Below are 22170 nucleotides of genomic sequence, written 5' to 3'. Positions count from 1 at the left end.
AGGGTGAAAATGATTGTTCAACAATCCCACCAATTCAGCATAAGAACGATCCCCTGGCTTGACCGGACTGAGTAGGTTCCTAATCAGGGCATAGGTCTGTGCGCCCACGCAACTCAACAGTACCGCTCGCTTCTTCTCCTCCTCCTTAATATCATTCGCCACAAAGAAGTAATCCAAAATCTCACAATATTCCTCCCAGGATTGCAGCTCGCTGTCGAACGGTGCCGAGCCCAAAGTGGTAGCCATTATTCCACACCGAGGGTTACGCTCCGCTTCCAACAGATGCTAGCGCTAGTGCCAACCTCACTTCATAAGTCACTTATCACGGTGTAACTTCACAGCAACACCTGGCTTTTACCCTCGTCGCCATATGTGATATCCTAGGACTAAGGAACCACGGAGACCATGTTTAGCTCACCGTTACTTCTTTATTATGAGAACCGGGGCATGCGCCCCACAGACTGAAAACTCTCCAACAACTGTTGCCCCCTGGTGGACAAATCCCTGCCACAACATAACAGTAACTATTTTACTGCAAGTATGCTGTATACTTTAATGAGACCTACCCTATATAAGTCACTCTAATTGCTCTACAACCTTACTGACAGAATCAGGACAACTGAATTGATGTGAGGTGATTTCAGAGACACATATTACTCCAAGCTAAACTAATACATATATCTTTGTAGCATGTATTTATTTCATTACTAATTTCACATCCATATTTATACTACACGTCCGCCAACAGCTCCACGTTCTCCCTCTGTACTACTCGATAGTGCCTGCCTGCAACAAAGCGAGCGCGAGCGATGTCTGTCTCGCGCTAGCAGCGCCTGTCCATCATAAAGTCATCATCACATTCTGTGTTATAATTTACTTTTTTGTGTTTGAAAAGGTTTGTGGTCTTGTCACAGACTGTATCTTAGCTGTTTACACGACTCCACTTAAGACTAACTAAATGAGCAAACACGCATGAGCCTGTATAAATTTATACGGCTGTATAAATGGATTTTGCGTATCACGACGACGGGGGGGGAGAAGTAGTTCCTACCATTCCTAATTACTTTCTATTTTGTTCATGTTACTGATAAAATCCAAATTTGCCCAGATTACTAAAATATTGATATGTTAATATGAGAATCGATTCTTGAACATAAATATCTGCTATGGGAGGACTCGATACTTAAGTATATTTCACGAAACTGCTCAAGCACCTGCTGTTGGGATTTTGGAGGACTGCAGGAGAGCAGGTTTGAAGCAATGACTGTGGCTTCTAAATTTATGACCTATACTGCAGCCAGATGGCAGGGGCGATAGAAACGGTTTAAAGAGGTTGAAAACCGCGCTCCGTGTGCCCGCAGTGGGCAAATACCTGCGCCTAGGGACACAACCGTTGCGGCATTTAATCATAAGGCTGAAAAATGATTAGTCATCCCTCCGCCCAAAACACAAACACACGCTTCCGCCCCTGGCTTGTTATAGTAGGCTGCAATCTGAGCAGGTGAAGTTCCAGAAAAAAACTTGCTCCTGTCCGGCAGGTGAGTACAAGCTAACAAGCTTGTATGAGCTGGATATAGCCTCTAAAAAGAAGTAGACGGCTAGTGCTTCTACACAGAGTGAAAACGGGCTTGTTCTTTACCGTGGTATGCTTTTTTCTGTAAACGTCATTCTCGAGTCGCATTTAAACATTGCCGAAAGGGTTTTTCATGGCAGGTAATGCAGTACGGTGCGCCTTTATTTCCTAGAAAATGACGCAGTGTGATTAAAGTTGTTCACTAGACAGAAAAGAAGGGACTGCTGGTCACGTGATCACCAGACCAGACTGCAAATCAGCTTCAACGCTAAATCATCAACGGACATCGTTTCAGGAAATGATCACACAACAGAGCCGGGAGCGAAAAGAGACGGCGTAGGCCTAACAAGGTCTGAAGAAGTATCAAATGAATACAGCGAAAGTTACAGGACCGAGCCGACAGCGAGAACTGATGATCAGCTGACCGATCAGCTGATCACTGCCGTCAGACTCTATGAGCTTTTCTCAGTGGCGCCAGATCAGCTGAGATCCTCCAGTTCGCCCAATCGAGTGTTTAGAAATCGGGGAATGAAATGGGGGCTATTTTGTCATATCTTGGTATTTTACAGTATTTTATTTCAGAATAGTCGCCTACAGCAGAGTTGAGTTTTTTTCTTTAGGATGAAATAATTAATAAAAATTAATTTAAAAAAAATTTTTTTACTTTGAGACTTCTAAGTCATTTGAGACACTACAGTCAATAAATACAGATTTTTTTTAGAAAAGAGAGGTGAACTGAAACTTACACTGGTGCATTTTAAGAGTAAGGAAGTGCTTTAATAGATAAAGATGGAGAGTTGAAATCTGAGTAACAGATATAAAATGAAAATTATTCACAAAAGTTATTACAAGTAGCGAATCAACAAATAAAAAAGGCATGTCACGGGTAAAATAAAGATTTTCTTCTTATTATTATCCTTTTTTTAGTGAATGCTGAGGTATGTTATGTATTGTTTTATATCATTGTTTTGAATGTTTATGTATATGTTGTATACGTTGTAGTGACTACCGAAATCTTCCCCAGAACGATGAATGTGAGGAGAGTGCAAAAGACAGTTCTGAGTGTGGAACAGGAAGAGGGGCTCGGCGCTCGGGTCCGCAGGAGCATTGGGAGAAAGGAGGTACGCTCTTCAGCTGTCATGCTGCTTGCTGAAAATGCACTCAACAACACTCTTCAAACATATGCTGCATATTTTATTTCCAGCTGAGGAACTTGGATCCTTTTTTGATGCTGGATGAGTTTAGAGTGAGCAAGCCAGCGGGATTTCCAGACCATCCTCACAGAGGATTTGAGACGGTGATGCTGTGTGAGTGTGTGACCAAAGATTTACAAGTTCCAGATTCTCAAGTTTGGGAATTTGCTGCTCTTCCTTCCTGCTTTTGGTCTTTCTGTTGGGGGGAAAAAAGCAATCAGTTTTGTATTTTTCCTTTAGAAAATTATGAGAATTCTTTCAGTGTTTTACAACACTTAATAGACAAAAAAAGAAAAGATTTCAAATTTACATTTTTAAAATCAAAATCTGCAACACTGCAGGTTGCAAAGCAGCGTATGAATGTACAACGTGAAAGTACTGCAGTTGTCAGCCTTTCAACTAAACATCACACAGTTTAACTAGTACATCACCAGCAGGTGAAATTCCTTCTTTCGTCACTAGATGGGGACATCAGGACAAGGCCCAGGAGATAAACGTACCACATTCATTTATACAAACATTATTTCAGGTTGATTGACCTTTTTAAAACATAGCTAAAGTCCAAGGTAGAAAAAACACTAATATTTCATGCCACTGTAAAGTTTGCATAAACTCACCTTTTACCCAGAATGCTTTGCAAGGAAACGTGCAAAGAATCAAATGAAGAAAAAAAAAAATCCCCTATTTTGAAATGACCAAATGCCCCAGCTATTAGTGGAGCAGCTTTACTTTTGTGGGAGAGGTCATTTTAAAATAAATGCCAAATATTTGTGCATATTTTTTACTGAATTTGTGATCCACATTTAGAAGCTTGAAGTTCTAAATGTGATTTTTTTTTTATAGCAAATTATTTTTTTTAAAAGGTGATGTTGTCTTCACCTTTTGCATTTTACTCATTAATCGTTTTATGGATCACACAAATTAAATATGAAGTAGCCAAAGCTCTTTCTAGAATGGACATCACAATTTACACAAAACATCAGCAAAGCTGCTACCATAGCCATGAATCAATGAAGTGTGGCAGGCTTGACTTGTGTCTTCATAGTCTTGAAAACCCAGACGTTGTCCTTAGATTGCCGGACTTCCCCCAACTTTATTTGATTTGGCAGATGCGACTTAAATCTCCTGGTGTGGGTGGACAGGACTAGGCTTCACTCCCAGCATGCCTTTCAGCAGGTGTGTTTGTACACACTTACATGACTTTTGAAATCACACAGCTGTGGAGACAGATCGCATGCAGTTCACTGCGGGAGCCCAAGCGTTCCTCTCTTACACAGATGTTCACCTTTGAGCTTTTGGCCTTACTGTCAGTACTTCTCTTCCTGTCTACTCTGACCACTCTGAAAAAAAAATCCATATTCTTAAAAGTTCCTGCTTAAAAATAAGTGAAAACAAGCCTTTTTGTGATAATGAAGCAAATAAATCAATGGTAGAGTTAATGAAAAAATGTTTATGTTTTATAAAGGATTTTGCCAAAACCTGTTTAGTAAAGGTACCATAAAAGAGAAAAACTCTAATCATGCCTTTTTTAAATTTTAACTGTGACTAAATACTGATAATGGGTGATTATGCTGTTTATATGTGTCTTTCAGGTAACATATCTTTTAGAGGGGAGCATAGCTCATGAAGACTTTTGCGGCCATTCAGGACGACTGAAATCTGGAGATCTGCAAGTATGGCTTTCTACAAGGGGACCTCTAATGATTTTTCCTATCTATACAGTATACTGTTAAAATGGTGGATGCTCATATTAAACAAGGTCAAAGTTTCAAATAAGGAGTTCTGCACTGGCAGGAGTATTCCCTCTGAGCTAAAACCTCAGACCTTGTTCAACAAATCATACACTGTACATAAAAGATGGAAAGAGCCATCATGATGTCACCCTTTAATTTGTATGCCGCGTTTTTGTAACTCGACTTCGACTAGAAAGTGACAGAGTTCATAAGTTACCAGCTAAGCTTGGCTAGCAAGATACCTCCATATATGACATACCAGCTAGTTAGTGCAACAGTCAAAGAAAATACTAAAATTCAGATGATTCAACTAAAATGTTCCACCAATGCCAAACATGGTACATTTCAGCCATTTGAATTAGCAATGCCGAAGTTTTAAGAGACAACTAAGACTTTAGCTGACTCCATTTGGTAAGTTCAATATTTTGATAACAATTTAAACAAGAGTGCTAAAAAAATCAACACTCTATAGTTGTCATAAAAAGGGAAATTAGTTTTAGAGACCAAAACCAAACTTGGATATAGCCCTTATAAATCTGGAGATTTTATGGATTCATTCACTCTTCAAGACAGCCTCAAGTGGTCATTCAGGTAGCTGTTCTTTTTTTTTTCACTCCCACAGTGGCTTAATTTTTCAGTCCCAGAGGCTGCCAGTTGGCACTGATATGTGGATTTTGAACCAAGCACAGCTGTTTCCCAGTATATCCAGTGTTTGCGCTAAGCCGCTATTGACTATAGCCTCATATTTGGATTCAGTAAGGCTTCAACAGTAGAACAAGACTTAAGTTTATGAGAGCATATGAATCCTCACAAAACTCATTACATATGCATTACAATGTTGTGCACTCACACTAATTGGATATTGTGCCCTCTGGGATGTTTCCTCTGTTTTAATGTAGTAAAGCAATATTCACACAAACACAGCCCACTGACTCAGCTTCAGTGTGCAGCAGAGGTTCAGTCAGTTCAGCTGGATTTGTTCTAACCCACCCCGTGCACCCTCAGTTGGCTCTTGTGGGAGCTGCAGATGCTCAAACAGATGCCTGCCTGTCCTAACTGAAAATCTAGACGATGTAGATGAAAGCAGGTTTTCATTAGAGGAAGAGGTGACGAAGCGATCAGCAAAGAAAATGTTTGAGAATGTTCTTGGGTTAAGTTCAGATATGATGGAGCGTCGTAATGATTTTAGATGGTGACTCATTTTTTTAAATCCAAACCAGAAGCTTTGTTCTAAGTTACAGATATTTCATGCCTATTTAATGATTACAGATATTTCGAAATTATTTTCAAATTTTATTCTCTGGGATTTCCAAAGGGTTTGTACTAATTTTCTGCTACATTAATACATCTTTAATTTTCCAGTTTACATCAAGTAACTGATAAATAAAAACCTGCATGATGAACACTCTTAGATAAATGATAAGTGGGCAGATATAGTTAAACAAGGTTGTGATCTCAAATTTCTAAAGGAGATGAGGAGAGACTCCCAATCTAAATTTGCAATTTTTTTCAAAGACTATCAGTGGTTCTAGTTGCTTCTGGGCTGTGCTGTGTGTTTGTTTTTTGTTTGTTTGTTTGTTTTGTTTAGGTGGCTGTCAAATAGTATTACAGGACACCCGCCTAGAAGAACCCAATAAACATAGTTGCACTTAGTTTAACTTATATTTCATTATTTGTGTACATACACACTCAGTGGAAGTGTTTGCTTGCCTGCCTTCTATCTCTTCTATCTAAAAAACACACATTGGCATACTGGTGACACCAGACCAAAAATGAGGGGATCACCAAGGTTTCAACACATCCCCTCAGGGAGATTTATGTCTGTACAAAATTTCAACATCCACTGTCAGCTTTTCAAAGCTGTTTTTTCCAAAGTGATGAATCAGTCGCTGATCACCACCATCCACAAGTGTTAGGCCCTACACCAAACCATTGCAATGCAAATAGTATCCAGCCCACCTCTAATCCAAACACAAAATTCAAACAGACAATAATAAACTGTAATTTTTTTCATTAGTCCTATCATACACATGCTTGCACATCATTTGTGACTGTGTCTTTTGTACATGTGAATTATTTCTCCTTGTCCACCAGTGGATGACTGCAGGACGGGGGGTGGTCCATGCTGAGATGCCCATGTCAGAGGAGCCGGTAGTGGGCTTACAGTTGTGGGTTAACCTGTCAAGGCAAGAAAAGATGGTGGAACCTGCATACCAGGAGCTTAAAGGCTCAGATATCCCCAAACCCAGCCAGGGAGGAGTTGCAGTCACTGTGATATCTGGAGAAGCTTTAGGAGCAAAGGTGTGTGCATGTGTGTTTGTTTTTATAATTCATCTGCAGGGATCTGATATCACTAAAACCTTTGTCCTACCAAGTCTATCAGACTAGCACTCTAAAACTGGGCATGGTGTTTAGTTTCCTGTTAGCTGCTGATCTCATGATGATTGCTCATTTGCTGGATGCTTGAGGCAAAAAGGAAAAACCTACAAACAGTATGTGGGTGTGTGTGTGCATCTAAGATAGGGGAAGGAGCCTGTTACTGCACTGTTTGACCAGAGTGAGTGTAAGCAGTGTCTGAAAAGAGGAAACTACAAATAAGAAGCAGATTGTTCGGCGCTGTGAGGGTTGACTTGTTAGTTAGTTGTGGTTTGCCTTTGTGCTTGTTCTAATACTTTTGTGAACATCGGTGGAAGTTGATGTGGAGGTTGTTTAAGGAAGTGGGCACTATTGACACATTTTAGGTTAAATGTAAGACTGAAAGTGAAGGAAACTGATGCAACTCGTTGTTTGAAGTATGTGTTTGTGTTCATCCATGTATGTGGACTCTAATATACCGACAATCAGAATGTTTTATTAATACCAGAAGACATTATGTTGTCAGTGTTTCTCACGACAGTAAGAAAAGTAACTAAACAAACTAAATTAAATAATACAATATATTACACACTTGTACAGTGAGGGATTGTATAGTGAGAAATGATCAAAGTTCCCAAGTCCATAGTAAAAGGACTTGGAAACAGTTTGCTGCTTGTGATATACTTGTGTGTGTGTGTGTGTGTGTGTGTGTGTGTGTGTGTGTGTGTGTGTGTGTGTGTGTGTAATGAACAAGGTTACTGCTGGTAACATTAAATCCTCTGATGTGTGCTGTGTAAAAAGAACAGTTCAAAGAAAGCATTAAAAGCCTCAAATGACACCAACATTACATTTATTGGTTAAGCTCATCACTTTGGTCTCCTGCCATCGTATCTATTTTTTAAACCGGCAAGTTAGTTTAAATTTAATTGTGCCCAGTTTTATTCCCACACTTTGTAAATGTTTTCACAAGATACTTTTAATTGCTGTTTACAGTACAGCCTTCTTGGGACAGCAATCATGTCACAATACACATCTGGAACAAAAATAAAGAGACCAAAGTGGAAAAAATGTAGCCTATGACTGTTACTGAGTCCCTCAAAGTAAGACATAAATAAACAAAGTACTACATGAATGTGATGACATTCACATTTGAAGCAGACTTTTTTCCTTATCTTAATGCATTTATGTCAAAGCACTAATCATGTGTCTGAACTATAGACTAACATAATTATTACAGTGGAATTGTTTTTCTGGTTAACTGACCAGTATTTGCTTGCTTTTGGCAATATTCTTGGTCTCTACTAGCGTCTGAGGGAAATGCGTGAAGCCTCACATGCTTCACCAGCTATTTGTTAAAAACATCTGCTTGCTGTTTGATGTTGAGCAGGTGTAGTGCTCTTTTCTGTTAAAACAACTGCCTGTTACAGATAACAACAATGGAGAAAGAGAATATGCAGCAGTTAGCTATGCAGCTGATAAACTGCAATACAAAACTCATAAAAACTGTGTTTTCAGTCATGTGCTGTAAGAAATTATATTTGCGAGTATTGCACCGGTACGTGTTACATAGGTGTCTGGTGGAGTGCGATGTGGAGTCAGCTATGGTAAATTAAGACTAGTAGTCTTAATAACTGTTTAACAATTACTCAAATATACTCAAATATTTTATATCTTCAAACAGAAGAATAACTGTGTAACTCTCCTTGTTGCTGTCTTGCTCTCTCTTGTTTTCTTTTTCTGTTTCCTTTTACTTTTGTTTAGTCCAGGATCTACACGAGAACTCCGACGTTATACCTGGACTTCAAATTGCAGGCAGGGGCCACGCATGTGCAGCCTGTCCCTCAAGGTAGGAAAAATTAGAAACTAGTTTCTCTAACATGAGTTGATAATAATAAAATTCTTAATCATGTCTTTGATGATGCTTACATAAACATCTTGTGGTCACTCTGGGACTGACGCCGTCTGTTACTGAAATATTGGTTCTCCAGTGTTGTTGCCAGGAGGGGACTGTGTTCTCCACAGGCTGTGTTGAATATTGGCCTATTTGTAAAAGAGACAGAACAATGACTAATGCTTCTGGATATAAGAAGTGTTTCAACCTACTTTTTTCTAAAGCAACAGAAAAACAAACTCAAAACAAATGTTTGGCTTTTAAAATAAGACTTTTTAGGATAAAAATTAGGTTGAATCCATGATTAATAAAGCCTCTTGTTTCTATCCATGTTGGATTGCATAAGAAAGGATAAATGTTACTGGTGACTGTGACTGCGAAATATAAATTATTCTCTTAGTTAGTTACTTTGAGACTTGGTATTCTATAATCTTCAAATTTTCATATGTTCCTTTTTCCAATAAATAAATAAATACAAATCCTAGATCACAGCACAAAATGTAAATAGCAAAATGCATCTGCAAATAATAAGGCTTTATTTCATTAAAACATAAATGACCTGTCAAATGTTAAAACTGAGAAGTTGTGAATTAAAATTATTTGTGTCAGTGTCGACAACCTTTTTTCCGATGCCTACAAATGTCCAAAAACACAATAAATTCAGGTGGAGGTGAATTGTCTTTTAAAACGATTGACCTATTTTGTTATTACGCCTGTACTTAAGATATGATGTTTCTGCGCTTGACAGGTTGGACCACGTTCATCTACACACTTTTAGGATCCACTCATGTTGGTAAGTTTCTTCTTTATTTGACTAATTATTACTTTCCTAATACTTATTTTATTGTTTCTTATTGTTTAACAGCTCAGATTAATGTAAGGAGATTGGTTGTGCTCCACCTGAATTCTTTTGAAAGTTGATCTGGTCATTTTTGTGTGAGCTTGCTGGCAGGCAGACAGCCAGCCTTTCGAGGGTAGCGCTCTGTTTGGATTTGTGCACTGGTTTCCCTCCTTGCTCGTCCTGGGGCCTTATCAACGTTACAAAAATGTGTGTGATCTCAGTCCAGCTGCATCTTCCTTTCAGCTTGATGGATATCGACTGTCACTCAGCTATGATCTCCTTAGACTAGATCACTGCAGGTGATCCAGCATCTCTGGAAATATAATAGTGCACCTGTGTGTAAAATACCACCATCTCACTGCTTGGCTTCTTATCAGTGAGCTTATGTTCATGTTATAATTCAGTATGCTGCGTCAGTGTTCCTGTTTGGTCTGTGAACTATATTGTTTCATGCTTATTGAACAGCATGGTGTGATCAGGGAATTCCCCTCACATGCGAACAAACCCTCTCAGAGAATGAACTCATTTTCAGAGGCTTTGTTAGTTTGTTGAAACCTGTTGTGTTCTGTCAGAATTTCCCTTTTAATATCCTTCATTATGATTCAGTGGGAAATTCTGTTACACTGCAGGGTCTCTCAGACTGGCTGTAATTTCGAGCAGATGTTTGATGACACAAGAGGATGAAAATGACTGCTAAGATTAAAGAAGTTATTTGATTTTAAAGTCTCTAACTCTACAGGCAGTCCTCCCAAATCAGCACCAGCTGGCTTTGATGAATGAATCCAACACAAGTGGGATTGGCTGTGTTTCTCAGCATTTAGTGTTGGTGTTGCGAACAAACTGCTCAAGCAGGTTGAAAGTGTAAATGGCTGAAACGTGGAGGTGGCAAATTTACTCTTTGTTGCTAATGATGCTTATTTCGACTCACAAGCCACAAACTTAATCACTTGTATTTGTATTTTGTGTTGCTCTGTACATGATTTATGACGAAGTACAATTCTATGGATGAAATGTGTACTCAGTTTCATTCGTCATAAGAAAAAATGGGATTAATGTGGCAAAATGCTGGGAAACTGTCACATTTAGAAATATAAATGAAGAATTTAACAAATATTATTATTATCATTATCAATATGTCAAACTTATAATATGTTTGAGATAATTTATGGCATCTTAAAACAAGTATGAATAACTTTACTCAAAGCAAAAAAATATATAAACTGATGTCAGCATAAAACGTGAGATCATCACATTGAATTGTTTTGCAGCACGGTAAAAGATACAAATATCACGCAGCTGAACTTGTGCTTTGCTTTTACTCGCTCACAAATATCATGCCTTGAATATTGGACTTCCCTTTCTTTTCAAGGCCCAGATGAGGAGCAGCAGCAGGTGGAGCCACATCACACTGTGGTGTTTGGGGATGGAGACTGTGTCAAATTTGAAAACAAGGTTAGAAAAATGTCTTTCACCAGTAGTATGCTATTGGAATTTTCCACTTCATGTCATCTAGTGGTGATTTTTCTGCCTTTGTGAGGTGTTTTTAGTGTGAACTGTCAAGATGCAAAATGCTGAACCCTAGATCTTTCCTCATGCAGTGTGATTGGTAGAAAGCACTTAAAGCTTTAGAATAAAGTGCCTTGTAAATGAGACTTGTAGTAAAAGTGCTATTTAAGCACCAGTCCATTTACCAAATGGTGAACATGTCTGTAGTCCCTATCTCTAAGTGGGGAGCTACTGACTTTGAATTGTTCATGAAAAACTTTAGTCTGTCCACTTTAAATTCGAACAAATATTACTTCATTTCTTCTTGTGTTTTTTTCCTTAGGGCTCCGAGGTTTCCCATTTTGTGCTGATCGCTGGACAACCAATCAACGAGCCTGTGGTACAACACGGTTAGTCATTGGTGCCCTTTCCTCCATGCACAAAGTCACTGACAGACAAAAAAGATGCTTTGTGTTTTTAGGGTATAGTTGATGTAACACAGCTGTGATGTAACACTCGTGTTGTGTCTGCTGTTCAGGTCCATTTGTCATGACCACAGAGGACGAGATCAGAGAAGCTTTCAGAGACTACCAGAATGGCAGAAATGGCTTTGAGAGGGCTCCAAACTGGAGATCCAAGATCAGGGATTCTGTTTGACCACCATATCCTGACACTCTTTTACCCCTCAGAAAACATTTGTTACTACAGAAAAAACATAAGGTGGTTTTAGTTTGGGATAATCATATAAAGATGGGAAAAGTTTAGTTTTTGAGAACTTGTTTTTATTTATTAATCTTTGATTTATGTGTGATTAAATTAAACTTGTTACATGAAATGACCACAGCAGGAAATATGCTTGTAAGAACTTCGTTGTGTTTTGGTACAAAGTAGCAGGGTTTGAATCAAAGGAGAGGACCTGCATTTAACATGAAGTTAAGGTTACGGTAATGCAGTGGCCATGGTAAGAAGAGACACTGGCTATCAGTTTGAAACAGGAAATGGATAGACTACCCTGACCTCCTCACTCAACTGAGAGTAACTCTATCTACAGGTCACTGTCAACAAAGTGTTTCAAAGGGTTGCTGTTTGCACAAACAACCTGTGGAGCTGTTTCAATCGGGGGGCAATCATTATCATTTATGTGAGAGTTACAGCACTGTGCAAAAGTCTTGAGCCACACCTCATTTCTTTATATTTTGCTTCCAAAGTCTGAACCAACAATTCTCCAGACTTTCTTGACTGTTTTATTTTTTGTAAAGCCATTTAATACTGACCAATTAATCATTCAAGAGACAAGCCAGTGTTGTTGTTACACATAACAGGCAACTTAACAAAGAACCTATTTTAAATTGTCACTTTGTTACTAGCAGCCTCTCACAAAAACACACAATTTATTCCCATTTTTGTAGCTGAATCTCTGAAAAATGCCAAAGAAAACATAGTTTGACAGACAGAAATGAGTAATTATGTACCAGCAAGGTGATTTCCGAAGAGGTATCAGCATGATGTGCAGTGTGTCCTTAAAACAAACTGCGGAAACTGGGCTGGAGAAATGGAGGACAAAAGAACAAAGCCGGAAAAATTATCTACAGGAAATGAGTAGTATCAGAAAGTCATGTTCTTAAGAAATAGGAGAAAAACCTGACACAGGAGCTTAGAGATGTATCTGACCTTTCATTTGATCCATCTTTGGAAAGCTTTAAAGCACAAATTGACCTTCAAACTTGTTAGATTTGCCTTATACTGTATTTCCATGTATGTATAAATATGTTTCAGTAAATTGTTGCACCTATTTCCCATTTTCCTGGCAAAATATAAAGACATGAGTGGTGACTTCTGCATAGTCATAGCAGATTAATAGACTAGATGCCATGTGTAAATGCTCTTCTCAGATGTACTCATGCTTTCTTTGGTGCCGGAAATGAAAGTGAAAGATTTAAGGTTTGATCAATGACCACTATAAGAATCATCCGTGTTGTTTTACACACTGGTTTGTCAGCATTTCTGTCCAAATTTAACCACAATAAAAGTTTCTATGCTAAATAAAATGTACATAATTGCAAGCCTTGTGCTCCTACTTCTCTCCCCTTCTTGCTGTCTCTTCTCAGCCAGCGTCTGAGGTACATTTTCCACAAACATCTAAACACAATTTCAATTCCCAGTTTGCTCTGCCTTCTCCTCTCTCTCAACATCACAAATAAAAGTTTTAGCATAATATAACATGATATTTTGGGGGACACTTAGCATGTGCTCTTGTTTTAGGATCACTGCTTTTATAAGGGAATAATTTAACAAAAGTAAAGTGAGATTCTTTAAATGTACTGGTGTGTGCCCAGTTAAAACCTAATAAACCACATAAAAGTCTTTAAAGCAATCCATAGTCATACAAATAATTGATTTTATTTATATGTCCTCACAGCACACATGTTGCTAGTGGATTACATTCAAAGACAAATGGGCTTGGAAGGGTGTGTGGGTGTGGTGTCTGTGAGACAGGGGTGGTGCCGGCATCTTGTTTCCCCTTACATGTTATAGCGGTCTGGATCACATTTAAAACACATGGTATTGCTCTTTGGCTGTGTGTGGTTTGGCAGCTTCAGAAGAAAGGACATTGGTAGGGGGATTTAACAGGCAGGGGACTTGATCACTTGACCGACGGACATTAAAAAAGGGAAAACGGGAACACGAGGAAGATAAAAAGCTGCACTTTGAGGCTGCAGGACCGGCAGCAGTGAAAGAAAGACAGGCATTCAAGCCTCCTGGAACTCAAGAGGCATCGAAACACCACAGCAGGAAGAAATGAAGACAGATAGTGGTGAATTTGCAATACGGATACTGTAACATAGCAGTTACGAGGAACCTAGAAGTCTGAACACAGAGGTTTTTGTTTAGTTTATCCAGCCACAGGCCTTTAAGCATATCATCGGCCTTGAATCTAAAACAGAGTGTCTTGATAAGAAGTCTTCAGGATAACCTTCATTTTCTTTTTGTCTGAGGTCATTTGCAACGTTTAACTTGTAATAGCCTCAGCACTTAACTGGACATCTCAGCTTCTTATTAAAGCTTCAACAGGAAGAGGTGCTTGTTTTAAACACCCCCTTTCTCCATTTGGCTTGAGGGTGTCTGGGTGGCCGTGACAGGTTACGCCTGGCTCACACACACTAGTTTTCGTCTGTAAGACCAAGAGTTTGTTTTGGACATACCTGGTCTGAGAGGACTTTGTGTTTGTGTGTGGTCTGAAGGACTCAGCTGGTCTGGGAAACCGAGTCAGAGAGGCAGCCAGCTCTAAGTGCTCTCTGCCAGCAGCATAAGGAACCAAGATCATATTGCTTCCTCAGAAAGAACAGCGAGAGTCAAAGGATGATGATGAAGATGAAACGGACTCTGTGGAGAATTTCTTGCTTGGTGACTCTAGTGGTGGAGCTCAGCTGGATACATGTGGGCCACAGCGCACACAGGGAGGGACCAAACAGGGTGAGTGTGGCTCGTTTGTACGTTTATGTTCTGTCTAAACTATGAAAACATGTAAAACGTCTGTGAGAAAAAGTGCAAGTTGATCTGTAACTTCAGCTGATTGAAGTGAGCCATTTCATTTTTTTGCTGCTTCTTTCCTTCTTTCATCCTTGTTTTTGCCTTACAAACTTATACTGCCACAGTTACTGCGATCCCATTAAATTCACATGTGAACATGTTTATTTGCAGCTGAAACCACAATTGTAAATGTGCAGCTAACATGGTAGTTACATTTGAGGGATTTTTTAAAAAGAATTTAACTCTTTCTTTTTTTTACATAATTTCCTTCATCACCAGTCATTTCCACACCAAAAAATTCAACCTCTTTTAGGTTCCCATCTTTCTTCTCTGTCCCTTCCCGTTTTTTTGTTGACGTCTTTCACATTTAAGTAGAATCAAACCTGCCCCACCCTCCTCTTTTGTAACACTCTGATCCCATCAGAGGGTTTCGATCCATATAGCTGTCAAGAGGAAATAAACCGAGCACTGTGGAGCCCGTGACCATCCATCCTGCCGTGCTGCCACCCCTGTTATAGACCTACCATCTGGTGTCACGCTTTGACTTACACCCCACAAAAAATGGGACTGGGAATTCCAAAATTTTAACTCAACTCTCTCCTTTCTCCTGCTTGGGTAGTTCACATCCTCTGCTCTTTAGTGTTTTACTCTATTTTAGCATGTCAACACAACAACTGAGCGCTAAAAATTGTAATCCTTTACAGGATTTACGAGAAGGAGTGAGAAAAAAACTTGGTTGTGTTTCATAAAAGGTTACTCACATGTCTTATTCATTGTATTTTCAATTTATTCTGTCAACATCATCACTTCTGCGGTGGCATGACGTACAGCGTTTTGGTTTTGAGTCACAGCTGTTTATGTAGTTCCAAAGAAAAAAAGTGTCCATGTAAGTCTGGCATATGCATTTTGGCCAACATGGGCTTAAATGGTGAACAAGGAAACCGCTTACAGGAAGCACAGTTAGGAAACTTTAAGCAGTCTTCAGAGGTAGGGAAATGTAACAAGCAAGTATTCTGTGGCAGCTGTTACTGAATTTAGTTTTATGCTCCATTTGGTTGTTTTTTAATCCAGTGAGTCTGACGCCACACTAGCAGCTCTCGAAGGATGTGCATACAGGATAGGCAGTGTTTTTGTAGAATGCTAACGGTGAAACGGCTAACATGCTAATGATTAGCATATGGGATTTTCCCAGGAGATCCTTCATTGTTCACTAAAAGTTGCTTATACCCCCATGTGACTGTCAAGATGTCGGAAGTTGAAAGTATGAAACTTTGCCTAACATGAAGTGAAAAGAATTAAGTTACTCCTATAATTTATTGGCAAAGATTCATTTTTGTTGCAGTTTTGCACCCGTATACCACTACAGGGGATTTTAAATCAAAGAATCAAGATGTGCAGACTGTCACCTTTAATTCAAGGGATTTCACAAAACTTTCCTAATTAACAGACATTTTTATGAATAGTTCCCCATTTTTAGAGGCTAAAACATAACTGAATAATTGACTGACTTTGTCTAGTGGATTAAAAGAAAGTATTTCATTAAATGAAATTGAAAGACAGATCAATTTTTTTTCGCGGCAGGCTTAGTGTTGGAGTACAGAATAAATTCTAAAAATAAAATTCAAATGTAGGCTTAGTCTACATATGCATTTCGTATAAATTCAGCAAGTAGGTTGCAAATAGGTGCTCTGTTTAAGATAATAGATTTCTTCTAGTAGAACAACATTAGTTGTTGTAAAATTGTTTGCAAACAGCGGGAAAAAACCAAATTGGTAACTTTCATCTAATATATGTTTCTTACCGATCACCAGGGAAACACAGACATTTGACACTAAAGAATTACTGTAGACCCTCCTACTATTCATGCACAGAGATCAGCTGTAGTATCAGCATTCTCTGAAAAACCGAATCAGTATGTGGTGACTGAATAATCCATACCTGTTGATCTCTAATCTAGATTTGCAGCATAAATTACCATGGTGTCTAACACTGAGCTACCTTTGTAGTACAAAAAACCCAAGGTTAACCTTGAAGTTTACCTTGAAGTTACTTGAATAGGAAAAAAGTCCACAATCAATAGACTCATAAATGTAACTGCAGAGTGAATACAATGTGATGCAAACCACTGGTCACATTCAAGAACATTAAATACACAATTTGCCTTAAAACATCTACAAGAGCCTGATCAGTTCTGGTAGAAACAAAATTCTTTAGACAGATGAAACCAAGATTAACTAAGGATAATGGGAAAATTGGATTTTCTTCAGTGGCCTAGTCAACCATCTGGTTGGCAGTTAGGAAAGTCAAAACTGAAGGCAGAAAGACCCCAAAACAGGGAGAAACTGAAGGTGGCTGCAGTAAAGACCTAATGCAGCACATGATGATGTTCACAGGGTCCAGTCTTAAAGCATTCATTGACTGCAAAGGATTTTCATCCAAGTATTAAACTCAATCCTTAAATTCTAGTACTTTAGTTTTGAGCCTCTAAAAATGGTTGTAAGCCTTAAGCAGTTACTCCAAAACTTTTGTCAAACCCCTTAAACTGATGCTCCAAGTCTGCACTTCAAACACATTTGTGGCGCTAGTGAGGCAAAAATTAGAAAAATTAAAAAAATAAATAAATAAAAACAAAATTAAGGAGCTACCTGTATTTTATCTTTTAAAGCATGGAATTTCTTAATTAAACTTGCTGAATAAGAAATTCCATTTATCACTGAGGTGGCTCTAATCATACTTGTGCGCTCCTCCTAATAGATCTAGTGTACCTATTTAAGCTATATAAATGCCCAGTATTGGATCGATTTAAAACCTCCATCCCAAAACAACCAAAGATCTCAAATAGAATGTCTGTCATTGCAGCGAGTAATCCAACAGTGGGAAAGGAAGGTGCGGTCGTCCTCGAGCCTGGATGAGCTGCTACGACTTGCAGACTTTCCTGACTGGAAACTGTGGAAGTGTCGACTTAGACTACAGCAGCCAGAAACCCTCACTTCTCCTCTCTCAGTGGGGTCACACCGTTCCACACGCTTTGCTGCTGAATCCTACAGCTTGGAGATTCTTACAGGTTGATATCTACATATTTCATGTAATGTGCAAGGCTTTGTGTTTTATTCGCATTGAAACATTGCATTTTTCCTATTAAGCCATAGACGAAGAGTGGCAGCGTACACAGTGCATGCCCAGGGAAACCTGTGTTGACGTGGCTAAGGAGCTGGGCACCGACCACTCAGTGTTCTTCAAGCCACCTTGTGTGTCTGTCCACAGGTTTGTTTAAGATGGAGCATGAATCCAGAAATTACACCAATAACAAAAGGGATCATCACCGTATACACTGAAAAAACTGAAAGGTTTTCACAGGACTTGTGTAGTTCTCATCATAGCATTTCAATCAGGTTAAGGCCTGGACTTTGACTGCAACACTTTGAGTCTTTTCTTTTTCAGCCTTTCTGTTATAGAGTTGTGCTTGTGATCATTGTCCTGTTGCATAACCCTTTTTGATCCAACTTTTAGATGTTGGACAGATCACTTCACATTCAAATCTCTATACTTTAATACAGAGACAGTGTTGGGAAGGTTACTTTTAAAATGTATTCCACTACAGATTACAGAATACATGCCCCAAAATGTATTTTGTAATGTATTCTGTTACGTTACTTAATGAGACGCATTCTGAATACTTTGGATTACTTAATATATTATCATTATATTAGTATTTTACAACTACATGAATGTACTATTGCTGTGTGATTTATTACTATTACTGAAGGTTATTCGCCATACCAATACCAACTACATTTTTAAATCTTAATATAAAATGAGTAACAGTAGGGTGGACATTAGGTAAGGCTGCACTTTTTGCAGTGATCTCGTATAGAAAACTATTCCGCGCGTATATAAAACAGGTCCGCGGCTCCGAACCATAGTAAAGGCACCTCTGGCTAATACGTCGGGTACTGTGTCGGGCTCGTAGCTGAAAACTAGCTTTACTTTGTTATCTGGGTCAGCTTTGCTAGCAAGAGACAGAGAGAGAGGCGTTGAAAGACTGCTCTAACTGAACTTATTGTTTTGGAGGAAAAACAATTCATAAGGCTATGCCCTGCTAACCTACCTCTACGGCATAGCCTTATGAAACAGGAAAAGACCGCCATGTAATCCATTTATTTCAACAATTAACTGTATTCTGAATACCACCTTTTTAAATGGTAACTGTAAAGGAATACAGTTTTTATTTTGTATTTTAAATACATAACACCAGTACATGTATTCTGTTACTCCCCAACACTGTATAGAGAGGAGTTAATTAGACTCCAGTTCTGCAAAAATGCCTCCGTGCATTACAGTAACTGACCTCGGACTCAGTTTCCTGAGACATCCACTCCTGGAAGGATTGGCAACAATCTTGAATGTTTTCCACTTGCGAATAATCTTTCTAGCTGTAGAATGGCAGACGTCAGATTGTTTGGAAATGGCTGTATAAACTTTCCCAGACTGATGGACACCAACGGTTGTTTCTCCAAGAACATTGCTGATGTTCTGATGCATTTACAAGCACATCCATTTCATTTTGGCAGTTTTGGTCCTCCATACCTGTTATATTTTATGATCATTTAGACATGAAGAACTATCTTAAAACAAGAAAAATGTTAGGTGCTCAGTCCGCGTACTTGGAGGTGCATACATTTCACTTTACTTGTTTTGCTGCTGCTGACAGATGTAGTGGCTGCTGCAATCAAGAGGGTGTCACCTGCAGAAACACAACTACTGAATATGTCAATAAAACTGTAAGTGATCACATCTCAGAAGACTAAGAGATTTTCTTTTCAGTTATCCTTTAATTATACCACGATTTGTCATCAGTCAGTCAGTGAAACCTGCATATTTGTGATTATGTGTGTGTATTTTTATATTATTAGGTCCTCAGTGTAATCCCATTCAAGTTTGTACCAGAACCTGTGCTAGTAAAAGTTGCGAACCATACAGAGTGCAAGTGTTTGGAGCCTGCAATAATACGACGGAACGCTCAACCTCACAGGGGCAATGGGTGAGTCCCAAACCCCACTCGTGTCTCTCAGCTGAATCTGTTTGATCTTTTGTTTTCCTCTTTTTCAAGTGATTTTGTTTGTTGGCAGCTGTGCTTTGGGCCAGCTGTCACAGGCAGAGGACTCCAAGAGACTGTGTGCCAGTGGATTCATTTGGGACTGTTCATCTGAAAGATGCATACCTTACCCTTCCAGTACACCGGGTGCGTGTATGCAAACATGTTCCTGTCGTTTCAAATAGTTCCATTGTTAGGATCAAATGTGTGGCTGTGAGCAACAGACGGGACTGGCATGAGATCCCACCTAACAAGGTCTAATTCTCTGTTTGTGTGAACTAGTACTTCAACACAGAATCTAAAAAACTTGGGACACTGCGTAAAATGCAAATAAAAGCAGAATGTGATGATTTGCAAATTTTCCAAACCCATATTTTCATAGCACAGACAACCTATCAAATGTTTAAACTGAGAACAACTTTTAAACATACATAAAATACATAAATAATGTAAATTATTTTGAAATTGATGCAGTAGCACATCACAAAAAAAATGGGAACACAACCATGTCTGTTTGGCGTCCACTCTTCTTTTAACAACAGTCTGTAAAGGTCAGGAAAGTGATGAGTTCAGCTGATGGATATTTGGGAGAGGAATGATGTCAATGGGAGCATATGTGGCTCTTAAAAGTACATTTCAGCCTTCCAGATGTGCAAACTGACAATTCCTGAGGCACTAATGCACAGATACACCAGCAGAGATGGAGGCTTTTGAAATGAGCACTGATAACAATCCGGATGGATTAGCTAATATTTTCTTAAAATAACTCATTTTCCCAGTTTAAATATTTGATATGTTTTCTGTGCTCTTTTGTGAATAAAATAGGGGTTATTTATTATTAAGATTTTATTTACATTTTACACATAATTCCAGTTTTTTTAATCAAAGTTGTAAATTCATTTTTCAGCAAGGTGATTATCAAAGTATAACCTTGTGACAATACAGTGATTCAGCTAATCGTGTCGTACTTTGGTTGTGCTCTAAAATTACCTCATTATTTTGTCTTTCTTAGAGCTTCCGCTCAGTTCGTGGATGCCAGATTGTGAGATAGACGTGGAACTTTGTGACTGTCTTCCTAGAACTGAGCCAACACTCCAGTCAAGAACCACCCATCGCTGTCAAGTGAACTCCTCTATCTGTGCCCACAAGCATCAACGCTTTGACGAGGCATCATGCAGGTAGACCAGGGAGGGACCTTAACAGTATGCATAACAGTTTTTATCTATAAGGGAAGTTATCAACAGGCACTCGTGGGAGAATTTAGCCTCCCAGAAAGCTTCATTGAATAATAATTTTACATTTCAGTCACAGTTTCCTTGGGTTCAGGCAATAAAAATAATTGGTTTGGGGAATGATTATGGTTTGGTTTAAAATTTGATTAGATCTTATTGGGAATTGCTTACAGAAAACCTTGAGGGCAAATGTACTTACCGCTAACCAAAATGCTTCTGTTCAGCAAAAAATATCCTCCCACTTTCTGGCAAGCGAGCAGATTCACATTGGCAGCAGCCATCTTTATCACTGCCACAGTGATTAGCCCAGTATGGGCAAAGATGGGTGAGAGTTTGTTTGAGCCGAAATGATGTGCCACAGCAAATGGCACATGTCTCCAAGGCTTGTCTGACTAATGATGGGTTTTTCAGATATACTAATCTGCAATGGAAAGTATCATTACACATATAACAAGCCAGTCTTCAAACAGAAAATACTGAAATTTTGAGATGAAGATGACTAAAACACAAGAGAGATGCTGTATAAAGTAAAATAATGTTATTCCTAGCAGCTATTTATGCAGGATGAATGTCAACATCCACTCCTGCTGAGTGCAGGTTCATGCGGGGTGAAGGAGGCGTGAACTAAACGACTCCTCTTGTCTTCACAGATGCAGATGGCCCAAGTAGACGTCCACTGTGGAATAAACTACAACGACCTTCCCTCCAAGGATGTTTGGAGGCAGAGAAAAAAGACTTATAATTTATTTACAGTCCTATTTATGCAGATCACTTTAACTAATTATATTAGCTCACATGACCATGTTAACTGATGTTTAACATGCTTAATTTTGTTTTAATCAATGTGTAAAATTGAAGATTTGTACATTTGTTTTATGCACTGAATAGTTTATATTAAAAGACTATTTTTATAATTTGAACTTAATGTTTGGACTGTTTCATAAGTAACTAAAAAGGGTTTTGTTCCTTTTAGGTACTGGTTAATTTTCCCTATTGAAAATAAAGACTGATATAACCAGGAATTACAAGTTGCCCCTGCAAATAAGACAACCTCAGCTTGTCTTAGATATCTATTTGAAATGTTTTTTAAACATGTCACTCTTAAAAAATGCAGTCATACAGTCAGCAACACCCACTGAGTCAACGGTTCTTATTTCAGATGCATGTTTAAATCCCAACTATCTTGTTCCTTTGACTTTAGTTCATGTTTTTAAATATTTTTAAATATTCAGTCAAAAATA

At 38.7% G+C, this 22170-nt stretch overlaps 2 protein-coding genes across 4 annotated transcripts; both read left to right on the top strand.

Moving 5' to 3' along the window:
- Positions 1–1447: 1447 nt before the first annotated feature.
- On the top strand, positions 1448–13148 carry pir (pirin). Of its 3 annotated transcripts, none has more exons than XM_084924738.1 (10): positions 1448–1538; positions 2598–2694; positions 2778–2870; positions 4359–4439; positions 6594–6800; positions 8616–8700; positions 9494–9538; positions 10956–11038; positions 11415–11481; positions 11610–13148. In XM_084924738.1, exons 2-10 carry the CDS (start codon positions 2602–2604, stop codon positions 11726–11728), a joined length of 873 nt encoding a protein of 290 aa, XP_084780864.1. In that variant the 5' UTR covers positions 1448–1538; positions 2598–2601; the 3' UTR covers positions 11729–13148. The 3 variants fall into 3 exon arrangements, with proteins under 3 accessions (XP_084780864.1, XP_084780835.1, XP_084780923.1); XM_084924709.1 differs by having other exon boundaries at positions 1454–1538; positions 2576–2694; XM_084924797.1 differs by lacking the exon at positions 2778–2870 and having other exon boundaries at positions 1454–1538; positions 2576–2694.
- Positions 13149–13595: 447 nt separating this feature from the next.
- vegfd (vascular endothelial growth factor D) lies at positions 13596–21849 on the top strand. The gene is made up of 8 exons (XM_084924586.1): positions 13596–14545; positions 17462–17666; positions 17746–17866; positions 19314–19383; positions 19516–19643; positions 19732–19844; positions 20710–20875; positions 21580–21849. The coding sequence occupies exons 1-8, from the start codon at positions 14432–14434 to the stop codon at positions 21596–21598; spliced, it is 936 nt and encodes a 311-aa protein (XP_084780712.1). The 5' UTR covers positions 13596–14431; the 3' UTR covers positions 21599–21849.
- Positions 21850–22170: the final 321 nt, after the last annotated feature.

The sequence above is a fragment of the Perissodus microlepis genome, chromosome 1 (assembly GCF_051167445.1).
Source record: "Perissodus microlepis isolate ML-2025 ecotype Zambia chromosome 1, ASM5116744v1, whole genome shotgun sequence".
Lineage (NCBI taxonomy): Eukaryota > Metazoa > Chordata > Actinopteri > Cichliformes > Cichlidae > Perissodus > Perissodus microlepis.
This window is presented reverse-complemented; position numbering and strand designations above follow the sequence as displayed.

Bases quoted from the DNA above. Each gene is read 5' to 3' on its own strand.
- vegfd (XM_084924586.1), top strand. From the start codon at position 14,432: ATGATGATGAAGATGAAACGGACTCTGTGGAGAATTTCTTGCTTGGTG. The intron at 17,667-17,745 runs GTTGATATCTAC...TTTCCTATTAAG, and splicing joins CAGCTTGGAGATTCTTACAG to CCATAGACGAAGAGTGGCAG. The intron at 19,384-19,515 runs GTAAGTGATCAC...TTATATTATTAG, and splicing joins CTGAATATGTCAATAAAACT to GTCCTCAGTGTAATCCCATT.
- pir (XM_084924738.1), top strand. From the start codon at position 2,602: ATGAATGTGAGGAGAGTGCAAAAGACAGTTCTGAGTGTGGAACAGGAA. The intron at 2,871-4,358 runs GTGATGCTGTGT...TGTGTCTTTCAG, and splicing joins CTCACAGAGGATTTGAGACG to GTAACATATCTTTTAGAGGG. The intron at 11,482-11,609 runs GTTAGTCATTGG...TCTGCTGTTCAG, and splicing joins CGAGCCTGTGGTACAACACG to GTCCATTTGTCATGACCACA.